Source organism: Eleutherodactylus coqui, chromosome 11 (assembly GCF_035609145.1).
Source record: "Eleutherodactylus coqui strain aEleCoq1 chromosome 11, aEleCoq1.hap1, whole genome shotgun sequence".
NCBI lineage: Eukaryota > Metazoa > Chordata > Amphibia > Anura > Eleutherodactylidae > Eleutherodactylus > Eleutherodactylus coqui.
Window position 1 is genome coordinate 127,383,449 of NC_089847.1, and position 27,452 is coordinate 127,410,900.

At 47.8% G+C, this 27,452-nt stretch overlaps 2 protein-coding genes across 2 annotated transcripts in view; one reads left to right on the forward strand and one right to left on the reverse strand.

Moving 5' to 3' along the window:
- IFTAP (intraflagellar transport associated protein) overlaps nt 1-22,851 on the reverse strand; it is a 43,730-nt gene extending 20,879 nt beyond the window's left edge. Inside the window, exons 1-2 of the mRNA XM_066583483.1 lie at nt 22,735-22,851; nt 14,464-14,619 (exon numbers count right to left, since the gene is read on the reverse strand). Of these exons, the coding sequence (XP_066439580.1) occupies nt 14,464-14,596 (133 nt within the window). The 5' untranslated portion in view covers nt 14,597-14,619; nt 22,735-22,851. The remainder of the gene's footprint in view (nt 1-14,463; nt 14,620-22,734) is intronic.
- On the forward strand, nt 17,831-27,065 carry RAG2 (recombination activating 2). The gene is made up of 2 exons (XM_066583482.1): nt 17,831-17,878; nt 24,848-27,065. The coding sequence occupies exon 2, from the start codon at nt 24,853-24,855 to the stop codon at nt 26,416-26,418; it is 1,566 nt and encodes a 521-aa protein (XP_066439579.1). The 5' UTR covers nt 17,831-17,878; nt 24,848-24,852; the 3' UTR covers nt 26,419-27,065.
- Nucleotides 27,066-27,452: the final 387 nt, after the last annotated feature.

Here is a 27,452-nt window from a genome sequence, read left to right on the forward strand (position 1 = left end):
TCACGATTGGTGTTTAAAGGGGTATCCCGGGCACAGACTTATATTATAAGAGCTACTGTCCATCATAATAAGTCATACTGTAATCGGTTCCCTGTACCTGCTTGATACTTTCTTCATTTTCTATCTATGTCACGTGACCCTCCGACTTTAAATATCTCCACTTCCTCTAACACCTTGTCCGCATTTGCCATTTCCTCCTCTGTCCAACTTCCTGTGAGCAGTGCATGATGGGAGGACCGGGGTTGACGCACTATGCTGTATTGCTCATGTGCAGGTCAGAGTGCCGGATGGTCCTGTCTGTCGGCTTCAGCAGTCTTTCTCTGCACTCTCAGTGAGAGGGAGGTTGGTGCAGGTAAGTTGTAGGACCCGTGAGCTGTGGGCGGAGCTACAGTGCTGGCCAGTAAACAAGCGCTATGCATGCTGGGAGTCATAGGTAACAGTTTACTGGGATACATGTAAAACACAGCGGCAGATTAGCGGCTGCATGGGACGAAGAAGAGGGTCCAAAGCAGCAGAGAGAATGTGCAGGTTGCTGCTACTTAGCTGTACCTACTAGATTTTGCCCGGGAAACCCCTTTACTGTAGATAAATATAAAATTCTTCACAAGAAAACGATTTGCACCATTACATATTAAATAAACCACTGGAAAAACTAATACTGAAAGGGACTTGAGAGATATTGGTGGCCAGTAAATGTAACCTTACTGATCAGTGCCAGGCAGCTGCTGCCAAAGCAAATTAAAGAATGGGATCAAAACAAAAAAGTATCTGTTACATCCGAGCTGGATGCAAAAGACCTCGTCTGTATCAAACATAATTAGTTGTCCAAAGAGATAGACACAAGATATACTAAAACGGAGATCACAAAATATTTATAACAAAACCAACACGGGGGGGGGGGGGGGGGGGGGGGGGAGGAGGGGACAGAAAATCTGACTCTAACTTACTAATATGATGATAATCTATCTAAAAGCAAGGCACTCACCCTGATGAGGGCGACACTACATCAGTGAACCTGGAGCAACCCTGACTCTCCCTAGTAGCAAACAGGGATGAGGTTTTCTATAATAAATAACAATATATATGTTATAGATGTTAAACACGCAGTAAACCAGAAGAAAAAGTAATGCAAAAATAGCAATCAGTCAGTAGATAAAGGTTACAACACCCCAAACAGACTTATCTGACAGTGGAACAGGACAGGAGCCACCAACTAGACCAGAAACCCCTTCAGCATAACCAGTACCCTAAATGAGGAGGAGCCTGAATGTGTACAGACAAGCAGTGATTGGTCAGCAGGGAAACACGCCCCCCCCCCCCCCCCAGCCAACCAATCCATCCACACCAGTAGAGAAGTGCTCATGTCAGTCTCCAACGCCGGAATGAAACTGAGCATGTGCCACCATGTGGATCTCATGGGTCGGGGCTAAAGTCATGACATCACTCAAATCCTGATCCGAGACAGCTGGCGAGCCATGACAGCAGTGTCAGCAACTGTGTTCACTGAGATTTGAAGTCCGAAATCCCTTATAATGCTTTGCAGCCTTGACTACTATGCTAATCACAGTTTCTTGTCCTCAGCCATGTGTTTCTTGCAGTCTGTGATTGGTAAAGTTTTGAGAGGCCAGCCAAGCTGAAATACTCTCCGTTTTGTTTTTTTTACCCCAGCCTCACGAATTCAAAGACTTTAAGAATAGAGATGAGCGAGCGTACTCGGATAAGCACTACTCGCTCGAGTAATTGGCTTTATCCGAGTATCGCTGTGCTCGGGTCTAAAGATTCGGGTGCCGCTGCGGCTGACAGGTGTGTCGCAGCATCGAGCAGGGGAGAGCGGGCGGGAGAGAAGGAGAGAAAGATCTTACGTCCGTTCCTCCCCGCTCTCCCCTGCAGCTCCCCGCTCCGTGCCGGCACCCGAATCTTTAGACCCGAGCACAGCGATACTCGGATAAAGCCAATTACTCGAGCAAGTAGTGCTTATCCGAGTACGCTCGCTCATCTCTATTTAAGAACTTCTTGCGAGTTTAAGTCTTCTGTATTTCGCTTCACTTTATTTTATAACGGTTTGCTTGTTTTTTGTCAGTCTATTTTGCCTTTATCTCTTTATAAGCTCTGCATCTTTTTGTATTGAAGCTGACAACTTTAATAAGCTTAGTCCTTGTGGCTCTGAACCTATAGCCTTTGACAGAGTAATCCCTTTAACTGCTGGAGAGCAGTGCGTGTATACAGGTGTTGTGGCCTTACCAGAAGTGGTGGTGGTGAGCATTTGCCGGTGTAGGGTCTGTTGTGCTATGGTGTGATCCGTGCTCAATTCGAAACTTGAGTGGGAAATGAACGCGAGATTGAGTGCATGAAATAGATTAACCCCTTGCAGTCACACCCAAGTGTGTATTAATGATTTCACCTGCTGTGACCGATCATGGTGTTCTCTGGACTATTTGAACCCACAGTTTCATGTATTCCTGGTTATTCTGCTATACTTGTATTCTGTGGAGTTAGTCTTGGTTGTCCTGGATTATGCTTATACCCCAAGTCTTCTGACATCCTGTTGCTTGGACTATAACCTATCCCATGCAGATGTTTTTAGATTGGAACTCAGTTTTATTGTTTGTGTTGATACGTGTTTTTGCAATAAATCTTTCTAATATGAGGTAATCAACGAATATCTCCATCTACAGTCTTGACCCAGAGAAAAGCTAAATTCTTATGAGATAGACAGAAATCAATCAAACTTACTAAGTAGGGACATAGCAATCTTTGTCAAATGGTGCATTATGCAAAACTTATAGTGCGCCACAACGCACTACACTATTCTAGTTGCATGAGAAGGGCGTGCCGTATTAAAGGGGGGGTCCAGCCACTTAAAAAAAAAAATGTTAACACTGAGAATACTTTTGAAATGATAAAAAAAGCCGATAAAATCACCTTACCGATACCCTACTGCTCCCGTTCGCATATATTTGGTATTTCAGCCGCACTTCAGTAGCGGTGAGCGATTCCAGCGACCTGATTGGTTGTTGGGTACACACTCCCCTTTGGAGATGTGCACGAGTGCTACTTCACAAGACCAGCGGGGGGGGGGGTTAGGGTTTAGAGTTAGGTTTAGGGTTAGGGTTTAGGGTTGGGCTTAGTTGCCGACCCTCCTACGGCCCTGTTGCTGCTTATTTAACGGGCCGGCCACTCGTGCACATCTCCAAAGGGGGGGGGGGTGTACCCAACAACCAATCAAGTCGCTGGAATCGCTCACCGCTACTGAAGTGCGGCTGAAATACCAAATATGCCTCTGTTCCCATGCTTCTAGGTATCATGCAGGGCTCTGTATTTCCTGATCTCTGTCAATATGGACATGTGCCTGCTGCAACCAATCACTTCTTGTCTTGGCCCCTGTAGACATGGACACGTGACCACTGCAGCCAATTAACAGATGTAGCAGGTCAATGCTGTGGCCAACAATTGGCTGCAGGTGTCACGTGTCTGTGATGACAGGAACTAGGAAGTATAGAGCCCAATGGGCGATTCGGGAAGTATTGGAATGTGAGCAGTGGGGTAAACAAGTATTAATTACCTTTATTATTTTAAAGGCAGTTTCCGGTAGTAAATTGACGACCTATCCAAGATAAAGATTGCCACATCTATACATTACCACACCTGTGGAAAATATATCAATCGCCAATTAGGTTCTCCATTATTTCTATGAAGACTACAAATCATATCTTTCCTATACACAACATCCTGCCAACCAATCCGGTGTGCCCCCGATTCCCCCGAGAAATAAATATGTCACTTGCTGACTACCAGTGATTTCAAGTGGTGGCCGTATGAATGGAGACATATGTTTGCCTTCATGCTACATGTGCCGTGAAGCTCTTGATCAAACGTTCTCTAGAATTAAACACTGGGTGGCATGGCAAAAAAAAATAAAAAATCATCAAAAAAAAAAAGGGAAATCAATGTTTTATGCTCTAGTGAGATTCACATGTCCCTAACCCCAACTCCCCGCTGCTTGTTACCTTCTGCTAAGCCCCTCATGAAAGTTTCATCCTTGCTTAAGCACCTTCAGTCAAGACAAAGAGACATCTGTTCCGAGATGGCCCTTCACAGCCGGATATGTATCAGGTATGAAAATAATATTCCTCTGAAGATTGAAGGAAGAGGAAAAAAATCCTGCGGTCTTCAAATTTAGCTCTTCACATCAAACAATAAAGGGAATCTTTCATTCAAATGAGATGTATATGGTCTCCAGAAGAGAAGACAATTCCAGGCTTATTGCCTATATCCTCGAGCCACGAGCCAACATCAATTACTAATCACCGGCTGGATACGTAAAAGCTCGCTTCATGTTATATGACACTTTTATTTTGCTGGGTGCCCTCCTCACCTACCTTTCATGTGGAGCCTAATCTTGCTGCCAGTGCACAAAGGCGGATAGAATACCTTTTTGGTAATCTCTCTATGGGGCTTTACAGAAGGGGAAAGAATGAGGAACCCAAGAGAGAGGCTCCTTCTGAGCTCCTCCGTGAAACAAAAGATTTGTTAAGGATCTTACAATAAAAAGTTTGATTCAACGCTGAAAGGAAATCGTGTCCTTTATTTTTGTACAATATTTATATATTTCTTTTATGGTTTTTTTTACACAACATGGGGCCCTCGTAGAAAAAAAAAAATCTTCAGAAGCACAAAGTTAGAAGGAAAATTTCATTTGCTGTGCCTGCTGCGCATTAGACAGCAGAGTCTTTTTCGAGAGGCTTCTAAATGTGGAACGTGTTTGCCTGGGTGGCAGAATGGGGACTTTTTTCTTTTTTTTTTTTTTTTAACTCTCTCGTGGTTGACAAATTAGACAGAAAACTTTGTGATACGAAGCTTAGTGTCTGATGAAATAATTTTATGTTCGGCATAATAGGAAAAAAAAATAGGTTGTCTGTTTTCATGTGAAATCGGCTGAATTTTACGTAATTTTCAAAGTCAATGGAAGAAAATTGAAGGGTCAAAAAGGACATAATATGACCCTGAATGTTTGACTACCGAATCTGCTCAACCAGAGGGAGACCTCACTGGATTGGCTCCTAAGCCACCTCCAAGGACAGGGTTGTCTTCTACTAGATCTTTGGGAACCTGTTGTCTGAGGAACCCATTACTGAATCAGAGCCTGCGCCAACCAAAATATCTTTTGATACTCTGGTGGCCTTATTTGAGTCTTGAAAGACCTCAACCCAAGAAGAGTTTTTTTTTTTGGGGGGGGGGGGGGGGAGATACAACAGGTTCCCAAAGATCTAGCAAAAGATAACCCCATTTGGAGGTGACTTATGAGCCAATCCACTAAGTCTTCCACCACTAAAAATTATTCTGCATATAATATAATAGTTCCTTTTTTTAGTTTTATCTAATCTCAAAAGTCAAGAAAATATGACTAAAATGGTTAAAAAGGTCAGAATATGCAGAATAATTTTTGGGTGGTGGAAGACTTAGCGGATTGGCTCATAAGTTACCTCCAAATGGGGTTATCTTCTACTAGACCTTTGGGAACCTGTTGTATTGGGAACCCATAAATGTATCACAGTTAGAGATGAGCGAGTATACTCACTAAGGCACATTTCTCGAGTGAGTAGTGCCTTAGCCGAGTATCTCCCCGCTCATCTCTAAAGATCCGGGGGACGGCGCGGGTGACAAGTGAGTTGCGGCGGGGAGCGAGAGGGAGAGAGAGATCTCCCCTCCGTTCCTCCCCGCACAAAGCCAGCCCCCGAATCTTTAGAGACGAGCGGGGAGATACTCGTCTAAGGCACTACTCGCTCGAGTAATGTGCCTCGCTCATCTCTAATCACAGTCTGTGCCGAACAGAACATCTTCTACTACTGTGGTGGCACAGTCTGAATCTTGAAGGGCCTCAACCCCAAAGAAAGTTTCTGGGAAAAATAAAAAAGGTCCAGCGTTCATTTTTGAATTTTATGCAATCATAAAAACTGAAGAAAATAATAGTCGAAGGGTCAGAAATGTCAGGATACGACGCTGAATATTTTATATGCGTGGAAGAAGACATAGCTGGATTGGCTCCAAAGTCACCTCCAAATGGGGATGTCTTCTGCTTTCCTACTCCTATGAGGGGGTTTTAGCCCAAGGAGAGGCGTCTATAGAGCTAGGAACTCATCTATTAAGGGTCACCTGAATGTAGCAGATGGACCAACATATTTTCATCAAAATGTGCACTAAGGACTTCGCCATTTTATGCAGTTGTATGGACAATAGTTTTGCAGTTTTCTGCAGATAATGAAGGCATACGAGTACTGAAGCCCATGTTATAGTAATTGTGGCCTATGCGTTCCTTCACACTTATTTGTTGTTGCTTCTGCTGGGCCTTTGGGAAGCTGTTGTATCAGGAACCCATTATAGTGCCAGAGTCCAACCCTTGTTAGCTATATTTGCGAACCATGTCCAAATTTTGGAGAACAGAATTGCCAACATAGTCAGCGGGGTTTTCTGCCTAGCTTTTTTTCCCCCTTAAACATACACCCCAATTTCCATAAGCCTACCTCACTGCTGGTTCTTCTCTTCGGGGGTGTATAATTTGACTGCCAATGTGACCGCTAGCTCCTGGCCCAGTGACATCCCATATACAGGTTACATGGGCTACTCCTAGCCCTGTGTACTGAAAGTCACGGATGACATACAGCGGGGAAGATATTGCTGCAGTAATCATGTGTGTATACAAACATATCAAAGCTGAAGCCAATGTAAACAGGGATCAGCAGGGAGGAACGCATCTGGAATACTGGGTCCAGTTCTGGGCAACCCAATTTAAAAAAGAACGACAAGCTGGAGCAAGTTGAGAGAAGAGTTCCCAAGATGGTGAGCGGTCTGCAAATCATGTCCTATGAGGAACGGTTAAAGGATCTGGGAATGTTTAGCTTGTAGAAGAGAAGGCTGAGAGGAGACTTAATAGCTGCCTACAAATATCTGAAGGGCTGTCACAGTGCAGAGGGATCAGCCCTATTCTCATCTGCACAAGGAAAGACTAGAAGCAATGGGATGAAACTGAAAGGGAGGAGACACAGATTAGATATTAGACAGTGAGGGGAGCAATGAGTGGAACAGGTTGCCTCGGGAGGTGGGGAGTTCTCCTTCATTGGAAGTCTTCGAACAAAGACTGGACAAATATCTGTCTGGGATGATGTAGTGATCCTGCACTGAGCAGGGGGTCGGACCCGATGATCCTGGAGGCCCCTTCCAACTCTACCATTCTATGACTAAAGTGAATGGGATTAAAGCAAATCATGTAGAAGAAAGAAAAAAACAAACAACCGCTGCAGACTTTCTGTTGTAACTGTACTGGAACTCGAACCTGCAACATGTGAATGAGCCCTAAATAGCAGCACTAACATTTGGAGATGTACAGCTCTTTTGGACGACATAAAAGCAGCTTTATTGCTATAGCTGGCCAACCGGGTTAGGGCTACCTCTATGGTCTGATCATTGGAGAGTTCAGAAGGATCTGAAAACGGGTTGAAGAGTCTCTGTAAAGAGCTAGGATTCCAAATCTCATACCTTTTTGTGTATACAGCTTCTATGCAAAGCCTTATGTCTCTATGGTTACAGACTACAAACAATCTCTCTGTGTAGTCAGATCCTAAAGTTACGTACTACTACTTCACTTCCAAGTGGAGATGGGGCGGTAGATGAAAGACCAACATATTCCTGCAGATTTGTTTGTAACCATGCAAACATATAGGTCAGCATAGGAGCTGCATACACAAAGCGGTAGGATGCTTTTCATCCGGTCATTTCATATCTACTCGGAGACGTTCGTCACTTTAGGCCTTTCTTACAGACTTCCCTCTTTATTCTGCTTTTCACCCTGCAGGTGAATGTCTGTCTCATATGAACACTTTACTGATGACAGACGAAAGGGATTGTTCAACACCTCGATGAAAAAAAATAAGAGGCCCCGTATTAATGTATTGTTAATGAGCATATACTGCATTATTTATGGGACGTCAGCATGATATTATAATCCGATCGGACATCAAGTGTCCCAGGCGGCGCTGACACCATCTTCCATCACACAAGAAAGTCGACCTAAATGAAGCCAAAAATTACTTTTTTTCCAATGTTTTAGAAGATTAAATTACTGAGTATTTTGGATATATGAAACATTCAAGAAGCTTTTGTCCGCTGCGACAGATCTCTATTCTGGGCTACAAGTGGGATCCCAGACCTTTATGGCATACAGTATAAACGGGATAGTTGTGGGTCCCACAGTTTTGTGGCAACCACTGCCCCCCCGATTCAGCTCAATGCGGAGGTCGGAAGTATGAAAAAAGTTGAGTACGCTGTTTCCAAACTTCCACAGAAGTCAATGGGAGTTACAGAAACAATGTAGCACAGCAGGCAACGCTGTTACCGTAACTCAGGAGCTCAGAAGCAGCATAGCTCACACTATTTAAGTAACGCCCATTGACTTCTATGGAAACAATAGTAATTCTCGACCTCCGTATACAACTAAGCCAGGGGGCAGTTGGTGCCACACCAAGGTAGTTGTGGGTCTCGGAGGTGGACCCACCGATTAGAGTTTTGCGGCCTATCCTGTGGATACATTTACATTTTTATTGATTGTAACAAATATTATTTGCTATTTCTAGTGCTTTATTACAGCAAGTTAGATTGTGCAGCGGCTTTGGTCATAAGGCAGGTTGCGGGGGCACAGACCTGTGACGTTGCCAACTATTGGCAGTGAATACGGTGATATTTTGGCTTGCAAGCTGCCGCGATCCGAGGATCTCCAGAACTCTAAACTTGGATGTTGAAGTGATATACTGCCATCTTTTGGCCCGTGATGTGTGTCGCAGCCAAAGTTGAGGGGTGCAGCCTTAATCTAATACTTTTGTGGGGGTTGACCGTAACTGGACACAATTTAGTAATATAAGAGAATTTAAAAAACAGTTTGGCTACAAGATTTTAGGACGTTCCAAAAATAAATAAATCTCTTGCCAGTATTGTTTACGTTATGGGGGACGTGACAAAAGACAATACAGCCAATAGGATCCATCCGGGTCTGGAATAAGCCAGATCCAGAACTTCTGGATTATCTGAGGTTTGGTTCCTTGGATAGAGCCAAACAATGGAAAACGTTAAAGAGGTTGTACCCCAATAGACTATTCATAAGATAGGTGGGGTCGGCTGAGACCACAGCCCTGCAGGCTCACTGCACCCAACCACAGGGATGTCAGTGCATGGAATGGTGATCACACATGCGCAGTACTGGTCCATGCATTTCAATGGGGCGAACCAAATTAGCCAAAGTACAAGCGCTCGTCTATCTCCGGCAGTCCCACTGGAAATGAATGGAGGGACACGGCATATGTGTGACTGACCCTCCATTCAGTCTTCTCACTACGGAGGGGGGTGCATCGAGCCAGCAGTGAGGACAACGGGGAACAAAGGACCCCCATTCTTGGGTTCAGGGAAGGTGTCAGCAGTGAGACCACCACTGGTCAGACTTATCACCTACCCCATGGATAAATGTCCATTGTGATACAACCGCTTTAACGCTGGTGTGTACATATAAACACTCACACCATCTTTGAATAGGACATATATATATATATATATATATATATATATATATATATATATATACACACACACACACACATATATCTTATTTCCATCAAAAAACTACATAAATCTGTACTTTTCCTACATTCATTTGTATCCAGAAAAATGTTTTCATAGAAAAAAAAATCTAAAATAATGAAAAAGAATGATAATAAGACACTGGACTATTTCCATATCTCCTGATGAAGGTTTGCAGTAGTTCACGCTGGGAGCGTATCTTCAGCGCTCTCGTGTATTCGCACAATCCTGAAGATGTTTTGCGCTGTACTTGGGGGGGGATCGCAGGTTTTCCAGTTATTTTATGCCCGGTTAACAAAGCAATAACAACATGAAGCTAGAAGCAGCAGATGTTACCGAGCGGGCCGTAAACTAAAAACAGCCTCAAATATTCACGGGGGACTCGCAATGCTCAGACCGTAAAACCACGACTTCCCACCCACCAGCCTCGGCCGCCACATTTCAGGAATCAGACTTAGAAAACAATGGGCGATTCTGGCTCCGTGCCATCCTTGCCCTTTATATCGCATTAATCTGTGCAGACCCTAACCTACAAACGGGGAAAAACATCAATAACGTAAAAGAGACAAGTCAAAAATGCGAATTTCACTTGTAAGACAAGGACTTGTTGCTACAATTAGGTTTTATTTGGGGGGGGGGGGTTGCGCAATTCACGTCCGCTTAAAGGCACAGTAACTTTTCCAATAACTTCTGTTCATTTACTATCTTGTGTTAGTATCATCATCTCCGGAATATATTTCTGTTAGTCTCATCAGTTCTATTGCTCTACAAATTTAAATCATATTTAAAGTGGTTCCACTAGGGGTCTCCCTTCCAGCTTCTCTGCAATCCACTCTCAATTGGCAGCTGATCGGAGCCGTTGCTGCCGGCTGTCGGTGGTAAGAAACAGCCGACGCTCTCGATGTATGGAGGGAGATCACCGCGCGATCTCTCTTCATACATAGACTGCGGATACAGGCCGTCAAAAGGCATATCGGTGGTCGCTGAGGGGTTAAAAATGCTAAATTAGCCCTCTCATACCCTTTTTTCATAACCCAGCATTCCCACCTGGCCAAGTTAGAGATAGATTCTTAGGCTCGGAGGCACAAGATGACATCCAGGTTCACCAAATCCTAAAGGAAGCCTCAGTGCCAACCTGTTAAGGATCTGAGGGACAGATGCGGGCGAGGGGATCTCTCCTGGTTTGAGTACTACCAGCTCCGCTCCTTCCTCTCCACTCAGGGGGTTGGTGGCTCCTTCGGGAGCGTTAACTCTATTTGAAAAGTTGCTCTCCTTGCAATCTCTCCCGGCACATACAATATCCCAGATATATAGCCTGCTGACCGCAAATTCCTGTGATGCCGCCCCTGGTTCTAAGCTGGCGTGGGAGGCTGACTCGGGGGCTACGATATCCCCCAGCGATTGGCGGAAGGCATGCGTATTTACTCACAAGTTGTCTATTGCGTGCGCTGCTCAAGAAAAAAAGCTATAAAGCTCTGTCAAGGTGGTACAGGTGCCCAGTCTACTTGCACCACATATTTCCCTCGGCGTTGGATCGGTGTTGGCGCTGTGGGACTGAAAGAGGCACCATGATGCATGTGTGGTGGAGCTGTGATCGGGTAAAGCCCTTCTGGGACAAACTGTCCTTGATATACAACACGATGAGTCGGAAGACAATTCAAGATACCCCGCAGATAGCACTGCTCTCTATTCTACCAGGCTCGATTGGGTCACAGAAAAGGGGATAGCTTTGGTTATGTCTGGCTGCTGTGAGAGTGGCGATTCCATGGCATTGGCACAACTGTGCCGCATAGAGGAACTTTGTGCTGAACGCAATAGGACATCGGAAAAATGTATAACACTGTGACAGCTATGATGGAATCTATGTCCTCTACAAAGTTTGAGACACTTAGAAAGAGGGAGGCCTATGGTGACATTACGCCTAGATCTGAAACTTTTGGCAGACAAACTTTGGAGTGGTTCTAGCCAATTAGCTGATATGAAGGTGCAGGAGAGGAGAGATAAGAGCTGAAAACTAAAGCCTAGTTTAGACAGAACGATTCGCTCAAAATTCACTCAAAAGCTGTCTTTTGAGCGATAATCGTTGTGTGTAACTGCCCTGACATCGTTCAGTTTTCGTTCTCCCATCGTTCTCTTTCAGCGTGCTGACGATGAGCCTTATCAGGGATTCACAGTGGGATACAGCTGATACTATTGTTTCAGCTGTACCCTGCTCCCTGAACACACCCGGTGTATGAAGAACAGAGCGGTCCAGCTATGTTCTGCATACCCCCTTCGGAGCGCTCGGCTGCATACCAGCTGAGCACTCCGAGCAGAAGAACAGCTAGCTCCAGAAGACAAGCGGCCCCGCTTGTCTTCTGCATCCCCCGCTCAGAGTGCAAAGTGATCGCTCAATTTTTTTTTCTGTTTTCTGTACTACTTTTTCTGACGCGTCTTCTGACCGCAACTTTTTTATTTGTTCATCAATGTTCTTGGAGATGGGGTGACCAAAAAAAGGACAAGTCTGGCGTTGTGTCTTTTTAAAAATTTTTTAGTATGAAGTTCATTGTGTGGGATAAATATTGAATTAGTTTGATAGATCAGAGTATTAACAATGCTGCGATACCAAATATGTTTTTTTTTTTATTAGACATATGCCCGTGTGCAGACGGCCTAACAGTCAGATACTAACTCTGCATCGTGACAGTAATTACCTTGCAGAAACCTCTCGGAATCACAGCTGATGTCTTCTCCGATTGGAGTCGTTCACGTTGCCCTTCCTTATTTATCAGGGCACAGACCACTAAGAAGATTTCTTTCAACCAGGACTTGTCTGCCACTATCCACAATGTCCTACTCAGTGACCCCCATAGTACTAGTGCTCTATTTTGTGCCCTACAAAGTAATAGTGCCCAAAATACCCCCATAGTGCCCAAAAGAAATAATGCCTCTTTTATACCCTACAGTAATAGTACCCTCCTTTTTTTCACTTCGACATTCTAGTAGGCTCGCTCTCCGTGCCCCCACATCTTCATGGGCTCGCTCTCCATGCCCCCACATCTTCACGGGCTCGCATTCTGTGCCCCCACATCTTCACGGGCTCGCTCTCCGTGCCCCCACATCATCACGGGCTCGCTCTCCGTGCCCCCACATCATCACGGGCTCGCTCTCCGTGCCCCCACATCATCACGGGCTCGCTCTCCGTGCCCCCACATCATCACGGGCTCGCTCTCCGTGCCCCCACATCATCACGGGCTCGCTCTCCGTGCCCCCACGCCTTCACGGGCTCGCTCTCCGTGCCCCCACGCCTTCACAGGCTCGCTCTCTGTGCCCCCACGCCTTCACGGGCTCGCTCTCCATGCCCCCACGCCTTCACGGGCTCGCTCTCTGTGCCCCCACGCCTTCACGGGCTCGCTCTCCGTGCCCCCACGCCTTCACGGGCTCGCTCTCCGTGCCCCCACGCCTTCACGGGCTCGCACTCCGTGCCCCCACGCCTTCACGGGCTCGTACTCCGTGCCCCCACGCCTTCACGGGCTCGTACTCCGTGCCCCCACGCCTTCACGGGCTCGCACTCCGTGCCCCCACGCCTTCACGGGCTCGCACTCCGTGCCCCCACGCTTTCACGGGCTCGCACTCCGTGCCCCCACGGGCTCGCACTCCGTGCCCCCACGCCTTCACGGGCTCGCACTCCGTGTCCCCACGCCTTCACGGGCTCGCACTCCGTGTCCCCACGCCTTCACGGGCTCGCACTCCGTGTCCCCACGCCTTCACGGGCTCCCACTCCGTGCCCCCACGCCTTCACGGGCTCGCACTCCGTGTCCCCACGCCTTCACGGGCTCGCACTCCGTGTCCCCACGCCTTCACGGGCTCCCACTCCGTGCCCCCACGCCTTCACGGGCTCCCACTCCGTGCCCCCACGCCTTCACGGGCTCCCACTCCGTGCCCCCACGCCTTCACGGGCTCCCACTCCGTGCCCCCACGCCTTCACGGGCTCCCACTCCGTGCCCCCACGCCTTCACGGGCTCCCACTCCGTGCCCCCACGCCTTCACGGGCTCGCACTCCGTGCCCCCACGCCTTCACGGGCTCGCACTCCGTGCCCCCACGCCTTCACGGGCTCGCACTCCGTGCCCCCACGCCTTCACGGGCTCGCACTCCGTGCCCCCACGCCTTCACGGGCTCGCACTCCGTGCCCCCACGCCTTCACGGGCTCGCTCTCCGTGCCCCCACGCCTTCACGGGTTCGCTCTCCGTGCCCCCACGCCTTCACGGGCTCGCTCTCCGTGCCCCCACGCCTTCACGGGCTCGCTCTCCGTGCCCCCACGCCTTCACGGGCTCGCTCTCCGTGCCCCCACGCCTTCACGGGCTCGCTCTCCGTATGAACTTTGGAAAGGTTGGAGACAGGTGATGGAGTTGGGCCGTGCAATACTCGCTGGTTTCGGGGTTAAGATGCCCAGAAACATCAACTCTGGCTGTAATTCTGGTGAGGAGGCCTTAGGACCCCCCCCCTGGCATAGGGGCCCAGCCGTAACTGCAGCCATTGGATCCAGCAAAGAAAGACCCTCTTTGTTCTGCCAAATTGTTGAATGTCTTTACCCAGAATTCTCCTACAGGGTACTTTAAACTGGGTTTTGTAAAAAATACCTCCCTTAGGGCTTTTCCCTACTAGTGTTTTTTTTTTCGCTGCGTTTTTTTTTTTTTAATGGTCAATGGGACTTTCTAATGTTAAAAACCCAATGCAGAAAAAACACAAGTTGCCGGTTTTGCGTTTTTTGTGTGATGCGTTATTAATATGAGAAAGTCCCATTGACCATTGATTAAAAAAAAACAAAACGCAGTGAATTCTCAGTAATTGCATGATCGTACCTCGTGGAAGGCCGGTAAAACTGGATAGGAATTCTTCGTACGTCTGCTCTGGGATGCTGATGAACCGACTTATAACACTACTCGCCATTTCCTCCTCTGACATAGCTGGCGATGAACCATCGGAGCTAGGCATGATGGGAAATCAAACTGCAGACACTATAAGCAGAAAACAGAAGGAAAAGTAAATTAGCCGCCAACAGAAATTTGGTGATAAAAGTTGTATTTGAGTTCCTCGCAATAATTAAAGGGGTTTTCTGGGACTCGGATAGGTCATAAATTTATGATCGCTGGGGTCCGCCACCCAGGATCAAAGCAGATCAGCTGTTTGAAGGGGCCAGGGGTGTCACGTTTATTCATCACGTGGCCTTTCAGTGAATGTGACTGAGCTGCTATACCAGGTACAGCCACTATGAAATACATGGCACTGTGCCCGGTATGTAGTGCTACAGCCTCTTCAAACAGCTGATCATGGGGGTCCCAGATGGTGGACGACCACCGATTGGATATTGAAGACGTATTCTTAAGGATAGGTCATCAACACCCCAGTCCCAAAAATCCCTTTAAAGTGGTTTTCCTACTAATGACATTAATCTCCTATCCATAGGATAAGTGCTAAGGGTCTGACCACTGAGACCCCCAGTGATCCCAATATCTGCGCACCCCCAATCTCCATGTGAATGGAGTGGGGATAAATATGAGTGGGAAAAGTCACTTCACACAAGACTTGAAACTAGATTAACCCTCTACTACCCACAGATATCTATGGGCAGCATGAGACAACAGCAAACCCTGACCCCCACCCCCTCCCCTTTCTGTTACCCATCTTAGAGTCCATATTGCCATGCCTTTAACGATCACCATTGCTGCAGGTATTAAAGGGCTTTTCCGGAACTACTCTATTTATGACCTATCTTCAGAATAGGCCATCAATAACTGATCGATGGGAGTCCGCTGCTCCAAATCCCTGCCAATCAGCTTATTGAGATGACAGGTGGTGCTTGGGCGAGTACAGCTGTCACTTCAGTCCATAGCAGGCACAGCGCCGTACATTGTATAGTGGTTGCACCCGGTATTGCAGCTTGGTCCCATTCACCTTAATTTATGTGACCAATGGACATGACATCACAGGCTTGCGAAGAGGCCACAGCGCTCACCCGATAGAAGAGGCCAGGGCAATCAGCTGATCGTCGGGGAGACGGGAAACACCCTTTAAGTAGTTAACACTTAGGCCTCCTTCCCACGAACGGATTTCCGCCGCGTAATTCGCGGCGAAAATCCGCTGCGTTGTCCGCAGCTATTAGGTTCTATTGAACCTAATAGCACAATGCTCACGATGCGTAATTCCACCGCGGAATTACGCACCGCGATTTCTCCCGTCCTCACCCGCAGCATGCTCTATTTTCTGCGGGTGAGGACGGGCTGTACGCACTGACGGCTTCCATTGCAGTCAATGGAAGCCGTCCGTTCACGCTATCTCCCGCTGTAACCAGCGGGAGATAGCGTGAAAAAACGCTTTCCCGCCCACCGCCGCGCGTCATATGACGCCATATGACGCGGCCGGCCGCGTCACGTGACACGGCCGGCCACGTCACGTGACACGCTCGGTGACGCGACGGCGGTGGGCGGTGACGGGCGGTGACGCGGCGGCGGTGGGCGGGGAAGCGATTTCACGCTATCTCCCGCAGGTAAGTATAGGGGCTCTGGGGGGCGCCGTGACGGGCTTCACAGCGTAATATTACGCGGCGGGGCCCGTCACGCTCGTGGGAAGGAGGCCTTAAAGTGGAAACCCCGAAATAAATGCACGCTGCTCATTTGAGAACTGTCTAGATTAGGACAACTCTTTAAAGGGAACCTGTCACCATGTTTTGTGCCCACTTTGAGTCCAATGTGCCTGCCTGGGCCAAGTTGGGTCCACGTATTCAGGAGCTTTTCACATAGCCACTCATTATGTGCGGTCCCTGCTGCAAACAGCAGCACACAAAAAGTAGCACAACGTGACGATAGGCCGCCATAGATGATACGCTCTTTATCCGGTATTCCAAGTGTATAATAAAATAACGCCGCAGCTCCGTCAACAGCAGCGTCTGAGCCGTTGTCAGGCAGCCGCGTACGATGAACTGAAAAAGAAGGGAAAACCACAAAAAGGTAATAAAAACATTACAAATGTCCCCTATTTCCGTGTCTGCGAGCGCCGCTTCCTCCAGAATCCCAGCGCGTTACGCCATCCATCCTCGAGAACAACAGGAAACATTTGCTCCGTCACACGGGTGCAGGGCCCGCTGTCCCGGGGGGCCCAGGCGGCACTAACCGCATCAACTTGGTGGTTTATATGCAAATTGTGGTTTTTAAGAGAAGGAAATATTTTGTAGTGTTTTTCAGGCTCCAGAATATGGCGGTTTATGGTCCGGCGCGACAACGGCGCAGGAGCACGGGGACCGCGAGGACACAGGGAAGAGTAATAATCACTGAGCGTTCACTAGACCCCCAGATCCAACCCTCAGCCCCCCAACACCCAGCCAGATGGAGCTTTGTGACTAGCAAACGATCAAGATGAATAAAAACCCACGGGCATACTAGAGGAGACGGGCACGGTATAATGTCGCCATAGATCCCGTATCTGCACCCATTTACCATTCTACGGGTTAAGGAAATCACCGCGGCAGATCATTCGGCGCAAAACGTTTGATGAGAAGAGCTCGAAATCTGCGCTGGTTACACACTAAATCCTCGTCGGGCGCCGGCACGCAGATTTGTCCTGTTGACCGGAGCTAAAACTGCGAGCAGATCCGTGCTGAGATCTACAGCAGAACGCCGCAGCTCGGCCTCAGAGTCCTGAACATGAGCAATTACGTATTAACTGCGTTTTTCACCCCACATTCATATTAATAGGCAATTTAGTGCATGAAATACGCGCCAAAATGACAAAAACCGGACATGCACACACGCGCGAAATTTAAAAGCGTATTACGCGGTTAATGGAGTCAATGACCTACACTGATTGTCATTGATCCATTTACACGTGCGTATACACGCAAAGACAAGAATGCAGCGTGTTCCATTGTACCACGTATTACGCACGATAGAGCGTACGGGCGGCGTTTATACACAACGTCACTAAGCGACAGAGCGGGACATAATAAATAAATATATATATTAAAAACTAACTATTCAATTTTACTACTTTTTTTGGATTTCCTTTTTTTTACGTTTTTTCAGATTTTTCTGCTCTTGCTTCGTTTCCCCGTGACAGTGTCTGGGTGAGGAATGGGTTAAGAGAAGTTCAGAGCGTAAGCTTTGAGGAAAGCGGTCACAGACAGTTACCCACATCGCCCCGGGGCGAGGGGCACATCTGCCAGTGTGACTCTGCACAGTCAGTCCGTTGCCGGAGACCATAGAGAGGGGAGCCGATCATCAGGTGAGTCGCTGCGTTGTAGAGCGCAGACCACCCCCTGACATCGGGGGGTCCTACTAGGGGGTCATGTGTCACTCATGTGGGGGTGCAACTATGGCAGAGGCAACCTAGTCCCACCGCCACACTGCGGCAAACCCTCTGCTCTACTCACACACCTCCAACAGCTCGTAAGGAAGCGACGATTCCAGGAACGGAGGCAGATTAGGAAATCGCTAATATTGCAATTCCATAAGAGTTATAAGGAGGGGCTGCACGCGGGCGGGGGCACTTCTGGTGCGTGTAAAGTGCACTGTTTTCATTCCGTGTCGCCGCGTTTTGGGTGCGCCTGGGCTTTTATACATCCAGGGTTCATCCGTATACACTCGCGTGCAAAACAGAAAAATAACGCAACAATTAATGGCGCTTCTTTTTTACTTTTTCTTGGCAACGGCGTGAAAAAAAAACGCAGAGAAAACGCAGGGAACATCCGCTTTCACTGCATTTTTTTGTCTTTTTTTGTAAGCTCCCATAGAATTCCCCGGGTGGTTTTGGTAAACGCTGCGATATATAGGTATAATGCAAGATCTGTTTGTGTCGGATACAGATCCACAGCTCTGGTCTGATCGGAGTGCGGTTTTGCCTGAGCGTTCAGAACACTGGCTTAATTTAAAAGAAAAAAAAATTGAATTTTTGTTACCCATAGCAACCAATCGCAGCACAGCTTTCATTTCTTGTACAGCTGAGGTAAAATAAAACTGCGCTGTGATTGGTTGTTATATATTACAATGCTGAGGTAATATGAAAGCTGCGCTGTGATTGGCCGCTATTTCTTATACCGCTGAGGTATAATGAAAGCTGCGTTGTGATTGGTTGTTATATATTATATCACTGAGGTAACATGAAATCTGCGCTGTGATTGGCTGTTATATATTACAATGCTGAGGTAACATGAAAGCTGCGCTGTGATTGGTTGCTATTTCTTATACTGGGTCGTCAGTAGTTGATGGACGGGGGTCCGCTGCTCAGGATCCCCGTCCATCAGCTGATCATATGGCCGTCTGTCCGGTGCAGCCGGCTGGACGCTGTCATCAGCGGACGGACAGGAAGTGAGACAGCAGCTTCACCGCCATTGAAACCAATGTGAGCGTCGCGCTGCTCTTCCACTTCCTGTCCAGGATAGGATGTCCGTACCGGGAGCAGGAAGTGGAATGAAGCCCCAACTTCCTGTCCGTCCGCTGATGACAATGTCCGGCTCGCTGTACTGGACAGCAGGCCGGACAATCATCGTGAATGGCGGACACCCGTCCATCAGCTATTGATGAACCATTCAAAGAAAGGATCACGAGTTGAAAAAAAAAAAAAAAAGAGGAAGAAAATCCCTTTAAGAGTGCTGATCTGCAATACCGGACACAACCATAGACAGGAGTGGCGCTGTGTTTGGTACAAAGCAACCATTATTTTCTCCTCCTGGACAAACCCTTTAAACAGGCTGTCCGGGACTTTTACTGTTGATGACCAATCAGCTGATCGGCGGCCCACTGGGGGTACGGACAGCACTGAAAACAGGGGGCGCTGTCTGTATTATAGTAAACTGAATGGGAGCTGCGCCTGCAATACTAAGCCTGACCACTGCAACATGGACAGCGCTATCTGCTTCCTGTGCTGTCCGTACTGACAGCAGGCCTGGTGATCAGCTGACGTCCACCTGAGGATTGGTCATCAACAGTAAAAATCTGAGACGACCCCTTTAAGCTGCCTCCCTGTCAGCCCCATCAGCGCATCCGATTGGCTGAGGGAGTCAGATGCTACATAAGCAGACATGGCTTTCCTAGTAATGCTAGGTGATGGCAGCCATTTTGGTTTCCGCCCATCTTTCTGCGTGCCTTTCAGTGTGAACAGCGCCGAGCTTCAGTATGTCCCATTGATTGTTATGGGAATCCGCGCCAAAGTCTGGACGACACAGATCTTGATACAAAAACGCCTTGTATCCGCGGCAAAAATCACCATGTTGGCGTTCTCTAGCCTGATACAACTGTAGCAAACCTTCAGCTGTGAGAAGTATCAGGTCTGTGCAGGTTTTTCCCCCCGAAAGTCAATGAAAATGTTTCCATCTGCTGACAGTAAGCAGAGATCTTGACAACAGCCGGATTTGTCATCTCGCAAGCAGCGGTATTTTTGGACAGCGCAGCATAGTAAAGGAAGCGGCGTGCACGACTCCAGATGTGATCCGGACATAAATCCGTCCTCGCTGCGGCGCTTCCTCCATTATTTCAGGGGACTTCTCGCTCTCACGGTACATTGGGCGCGATGAATAATGTATCGGATAAGATGCCACATAAGGCACGGGCATCGGCTGTTCACCGGCGTCCGCGCCGCGCTCGGCTATTTAAAGCTACGGGAGCGGACGGAGCAAACAGGCAATTAGCAAGGAATATATTACATGAGGCGCTAGGAGGCGTCACGTGACGGCGCAGTAACGGACAATTAGGAATGATGGGAGGCGGCGACTGCAACGCTAATGTGGGAAGCGGGGAACCGCAGCACATCCCAACAGGACGTCCACGCGGGCCGGATATTCTGAGGATTTTCCACAGCAGAACTGCAGGCAGAACATCCGCAGCGTTTACCAAACCTCATCTACACCCTGCGGAAAGAATCCGCACCGAAACGGAGACTCTGGTTCTGCTACCGACTTCAATGAGCCGGGCAAAATCTGCAGCAAAAGCCGAATGGAACGCAGACAGATTTTTTCCCACTGAATTAACGTTCTGCATCAACGTACCGCAATACTTCTGTATTGCAGTGCATAATTGACAGGCATCCTACACAGTGGAGTCATGTTATTATGACCCCCTGATACTTGCAACGTCGGCAACGTGTAGCTCATGAAGAAGTGACGTGTGGTGGGCTGGGTGGGTACATAAGGTGGGCGATAGGCCGTCTGCTGACATATCACTGATTGTCAGGGGCAAAAAGGGCGATTTAGCAGAGTTACAAAAACAAATAATTATTGGTGTTCGGGCTGAAGGTGGCGCTATTTCTCAAACAGCGCAGTTTGGGATTTGTTCGCCTCCTGCTGTGCTGAAACTGTTCGCAAGTGGACAGATGGCGTCGTTGGGAATAACCGGCGTGGAAACTGCGGAGCCCCACGTGCCACTGATGTGAGAGGTGAATGTCGTCTATAAAGGCTGACCGATTCTCATGGTGAGCTGCAGCAATGTAGAGTATGATCGGGCGGGCTACCAGATGTGTGTCTATAACAGCAGTTCGGTGAGCCCTACGGTGCACAAGACTCCGAAGACGGCGGATGGTCACTGCACCGACGCTAACAAAGGTGCATCCGAAGAAAAGAATTGGACCACCGCTGATTGGCAAAGGGTGTCCTTCTCCGATAAGTCACACTTTCTGCTTCATCGTACGGATGGATGTTGGTGTGCCGGGTGAGAGACATCTGAGAACAAACACCCTGCGGCCATTGTTGGAAGAACACAGCGTTACGGTCGTGGCGTTCTCCGGGCCGCTCATCCATGTGGAAGGCTCTCTGAACCGATCTGGTTATGAATCCATCCTTGCAGATCCCGTCCACCCATACATGCTGATTGTCTCCCTAGGGTTGGTAAAATCTTCCAGCGAGACAATGTGACATGTCACAAGGCTAGAAATGTCCGACAGTGGTTGGAAGAGAACGACCGAGACTTCCAAATACTTACCCGCCCCATAATGCCCCAGAGTTGAACCCAATTGAACATTTGTGGGATCACCTCGATCGTTCGCTCTATGGATTCCCCCCATGCACCCTCCGACAACTGTGGGATGCAGTGTAGTATGTCTCCACCAGAAGTATGGATTGCCCGGGATGACCTACAGGTAACACCAAGGTGGAGACATACTACAGTATTGCTTTCTCGCTTACAGAGCAGGCAGCAGGGAGAAGGGGTGAGAACACACAGGGACCAGCGTCTGGCATCGTTTGCTGGGACATTCGGCCCTTTAGTGTAGTATGTCTCTTCTTGGGAGCTTTGGGCGTAACCTAGGTGTTACCTGTAGGTCAGCCTGGCCCACCCATACTTCCGGTGGAGACATACTACACTAAAACCCCTGAGACAACCTACCGGCACCTTACTGAGTCCCTGCCAGCCCGTCTACTGTCCGTGTGGCACACGGCGGCTACTCTGGATATTAGCTGGTGGTCGTAATAACGTGAGGCCGCTTTCACATCTCCATTGGAGCCTCCGCCGCAGATCCGACAAAAAATACCAGAAGAAAAAGTGCTGCATGCAGCGCCTTTTCTTCAGTCCATTAACCGGGCAGCTGAGCGTTAACCAAATAGACCCCGTTATAATCAATGGGGTCCATTCTGCACTGTTCGGTTTCATCGTAAGACGGACCCATTCGGCCACGGGGATTCCCCTTTCCCGCTTCCCGAACTGAACCTCCGCTGCTGCTGCAGATGTGAAACCACCCGGACTTGACTCTGACCAAGATGGCAGACCCCAACTGTAAAGAGAGCCCACCGGCAGGCACCTCGCAATCACAACAGAATGACAGAGGGATCCCCCTCCCTTCTTCTAACTACTTGGATGCTGCGGGCACCACTGCAGCATCTAAGGAGTTAAACAGCATCATCTCCGATCTCAACCGCTGCTGCAAAATGTGAGGTGTAACAATCCTAATCCAGGGTAGATTGCACCAACCACATACCTATAAGCACCCCAAAACCTGGATCCGGCTGACCTGGACTACAAGTCCCAGCATCACACCCCTGTATTTTCTCATTAAAGCCCTGCAGCTTCTCCCAGTACCACTGCCATATACTTTTCATATATGGACGTCCAATAATACAGCAATAAATACAATATTACATAGCATAAAATACTTACAGCAGACTGCCTCAAAGGAAGAAGGATATAATACTTCTAGTGGGCACTAAAGGGTCCAGCATGCCCAGTCACATGACTTTAGAAGCACAGGCACATAGCAAGCAGTGAGGAAGCAACATGGAGGAAACGTGCGGTAAGAGCTGATGGGAAATGTAGTTCATTTACATAAGGAACGCTTATAGACAACAGAGAAAGAAACTACATCTCCCAGAAAGCATTGCGCTGGGATCCGCTGGCCGCGAACGCTGTGCAAGCTCGTGAGGGTTGCTAGGTAACCGCTGGGTTAACCCGTTATGGTACAAATAGAAGGAAGAGACATGATGGAATGTTCTCTTCTGGGGGCTGCAGAGAACTGGTCCCATATCAATGATACATGTGTGTGCAGTCTCAGCTGTAGTACTACAAGTCTCAGCATGCAGCACCGCTGTTATCACAAACCGTTACCAATACGGTTTGGCGGTTAGTGCGGTTACGGCTACACGATGACTGGCCGTGCGAAGATTGCAGCCCTGCGACAACGCAAATCATGGAAGTCAATGCAGTCGCGTCTCACAAGTTGTAATCTTAACCTGTCGATCACGACTTTCTGGACTTCTTGCCATTGTGCGACTTACGGGCTGCAGCGCGACCGCAATGACCTCCATTACCTCGCGGTGTTACAGGGCTATACCGTTATCTTTATTCGTACGACCTGCGTCATAGCAAAGTCGCCATGTAGCCCTAATCACAGGCCTCCATCACACGAGTGTATGCGCAATTGTCTGTGACTCAGCGCCATGTATATGCGCTATCAACATGTCTTTTTTGCGCACCTATTTTATCGTATTTTTTGCGCTCGCAGGGCGGACTTTTCCAGATGTGTTCTTTTTAGGGTGGACATCCGCTGTGTATTCCGCATCCCGCTTGTGCGCCCCTCATAGACTTCTACGGGGACCCTGGAATGCGCACGAAAGTAGAGCATGCTGCATTCTTGTATGCAAGAGAGGCGGTACGCACGCTTCAGCGCAACATATTCGCGTTATGAACGAGGTTGGTTGACGTATCTTTCCAAGAGAAAAGGCAACCATGTGTACGAGCGCATAGAAAATCCCACGTGAGCTCCGCCCATATCGCAATCGGACGGAGCGCCCACAAGGGAATCACCCATGTAATATACACTGGAAGTATATGCGCACAATATGCAGAGAATAGAACCCATTGATGTTAATGGGCACAATCAGATTCAGCAGCTGCCGCCTCCGTATTCCACTCAGCCAGCTGCAGGCGGTCAGCGAGGAATGCCTATAGAGATGCTACCGGTCAGAGGCCAATGGGGGGGGTCGCTATTACTACTGAGACCAATATAGTATCTATGACTACTGAAGCCACTGTGGGAGGCACTATTATAAGGGACACTTACTACTGGGGCCACCAATATAAGGGACACTTACTACTGGGGCCACCAATATAGGGGACACTTACTACTGGGGCCACCAATATAAAGGACACTTACTACTGGGGCTAATATGGGGGTTACTATTACTACTGGGGCCACAAGGGGGAATGGGACTTGTTATTTTAATTGCGCCAACTTATTCCGCAGCACCTTCAGGTAATTTATTTATTTATTACCCCCCAGCAAGCTGGGTACTCATTTTAATGACCTCGGAAGGATGGAAGGCTGAGTCAACCTTGACCAAGCTACCTGAACCATGCGGTGATTGAACCCAGAACGTTCAGGTCATGAGCGAGAGCTTAGGACTGCGTTTCTGCTGCCTTAGCACTGCCCCACAAGGACCTGTTTTTTTGCCTGGGAAACGAACTGAGGTCAATTTCTTGGAAGGCAGCTATGCTCTATAACACCAAGCACATATATATTCTGCAACGCTGCACAGAGACGGTCATTGCCTACATTGGCCTCTGTCCAAATGGGGCCTACAATCTGTATCTACCTATTAGTATGTTGTTGGATTGTGGGAGGAAACCCATGTAAACATGGGGAGAACGTACGTCCATATGTTGATCCTGATGTTGTCATGATGGGCCATCTAAAGCAGAGACCCAGAGTTTAGTCAGTGATGTTATCAACAGTGATCTGTAAGTGTAATGAAAAACTTTATATTGTCTTCTGCAGGTGTAATGAACCTTCAGACGTTAGTCGCTGCCAATCATACATCTCTGATCCAGCCAGGATTTTCCTTGCTTCGGTTCGGAAGACGTGTTTTCTTCTTCGGCCAAAAGGGATGGCCAAAGCGTTCCTGCCCCACAGGCGTGTTCCTGGTGGATCTCAAAAACAATGAGCTGAAACTTCGTGCCACCACTTTCACAAACGATTCTTGCTACCTCCCACCATTGAGACATCCAGCCGTGACCAGTCTCTCTGATGGTGAAGATGGTGAAGAAATCCAATATCTGATCCATGGAGGGAAGACACCAAATAATGATATGTCTCAAAAACTCTACATCATCTCCATGGGCTCCTCAGTCAACAAAAAAATATCACTCAGCTGCTCAGAAAAGGATTTAGTAGGGGACGTTCCTGAAGCAAGGTATGGCCATTCCATCAATATGGTCCACAGCAGAGGCAAGAAGGCCGTAGTTATATTTGGTGGAAGGTCCTTTGTGCCCTTGAATCAAAGGACTACAGAAAAATGGAATAGTGTTGTTGACTGTCAGCCATTTATCTACCTCATCGACCTCAAGTTTGGTTGCTCGACCATGCACACAATCAAGGAAATCCAAGATGGCATATCCTTTCATGTCTCAATATCCCGCAATGACACAGTATACATAATTGGTGGTCACTCACTCGAAAACGATAGAAGATCCCCAAACGTCTACAAGATTAATGTGAATCTCCTTCTCGGAAGTCCAGCCATAACTTGTAATGTTCTCCAACGTCATCTGTGTTTTTCAAGTTCTATTGTAACCTGTACCTGTCCAGATGAGTTCTTCATTGTTGGCGGCTATGAGTCTGACAGCCAGAAGAAGATGACCTGCCATAAGGTTTTTGTAAGTAATGACAACATTGACTTTGAGGAGGTAGAGAGTCCTGATTGGACAGGGGAAATTAAGCACAGTAAAACATGGTTTGGGGCCGACATGGGTCATGGAGCTGTACTATTGGGTATCCCAGGAGACAATAAGAACCAAACTTCCGACAGTAGCTTCTTCTTCTACCTACTCAATCACAGAGAAGATGACAATCTGATGGCTCAATCGTGTAGTCAAGGATCTCTTGACGACCAAGAAGACTCCATGCCCCTTGAAGACTCAGAGGAGTTCATGTTCAGCAGAGACGGGACCATTTCTGAAGAAGATATGTATAACGAGGACGATGAAGAAGATGAGTCAGAAACTGGATACTGGATCACATGCTGCTCCGACTGTAATCTGGATATGAACACATGGGTCCCATATTATTCTACAGAGCTTAACAAACCAGCCATGATCTATTGCTCCGGCGAAGGCGGACACTGGATTCATGCCCAATGCATGGACCTCTCCGAAAACATGTTGGTCCATCTGTCTGCAAACAACATCAAGTATTTCTGCAATGAACATATTAAATTGGAAAGGGGTCTGCAAACACCAAAGAAGATGACCCCCGTCATGAAACCATTGGTGAAGCGAGTAGGTCGAAAACCATCTATCAGCAGAATGTCACCAGCAAAGAAGTCTTTCCTCAGACGCTTGTTCGAGTAAAAGTCACTGTTTGATGATGTAATACATAGAATGAAGATCTGAGGTGTAGATAAAGCAAAGTTTAACCCTTTCCAATCCACTGTCTGACGTCTGAAGAATTATGATTTAAGGCTGTACAGCTCTGATGTTGAAGGATGTCCGTCGGGGTTCTCTTACTGTATATTGCCAGCCTCTCTGCTGTCGGGACCTATCAAATGTGTCACCTCATGCAGTACTGGCTTTAGCCAGCAGATAGCGCCTTTGTATAACATCAGAAACAGAGTAACCCCCTAGGAAAACCAGGATACAAATTGGATTGGAAAGGGTTAACTTGTTTGATAACTTTCTTCACCCCTGTTTATTTGTCCTTTCAGTTGATTTTCAATAAGGGTGCATTCACGAGAGGGAGTTGCACCAGACATTCTTGGGTGTGACTCGCATTGCCCAGCACACAGACACTCTATCCATGTGATGTGCGGGAGACCAGACATCTGCATGTTCTATTCCCATGCGAGACTCGGATGAAAATAGGACATGCTGCAATATTTCCGTCTTAGAGCATGGCAGCAAGAGAAAAATTGCCCATGTAAATAACGGGTTGTATAATATTCTCACAATGCACAAAACGCGTGCGATTCTGTTGACCCTGTGAACGCGCCTGAGGAACTCTTGGCTAAAACTTTTTACAATCTTCTTTATTTTTTGCTTTTAATAAAAAAAAAAAATTGTAAAACCACTTGAACCAATTGTGAATGATTTGTAAATTAGTGACTCTAATCGGAAAACTTTATGGGGAATTTCATGAATCTGTTCGGCCGGACTCACACAAACGAGTCGGATTCCACATGGGGAAGACCTGCGTTACATTGCACAGCAAGTGGGTCAGAAACGCTATCTTTTCTCCTTATGGAGAGCAACTATAAACTAAGTGAGGAGACTCAAATGGCCATGCATGCTCCTCTGGGTAATATGCAAATAAGGGAGATGGAATTCCCGGTCATTGTAACAAGGCTTGTATAAAAAGTCTGACTTTGGCTTGAAGGAATGCTGCCTTT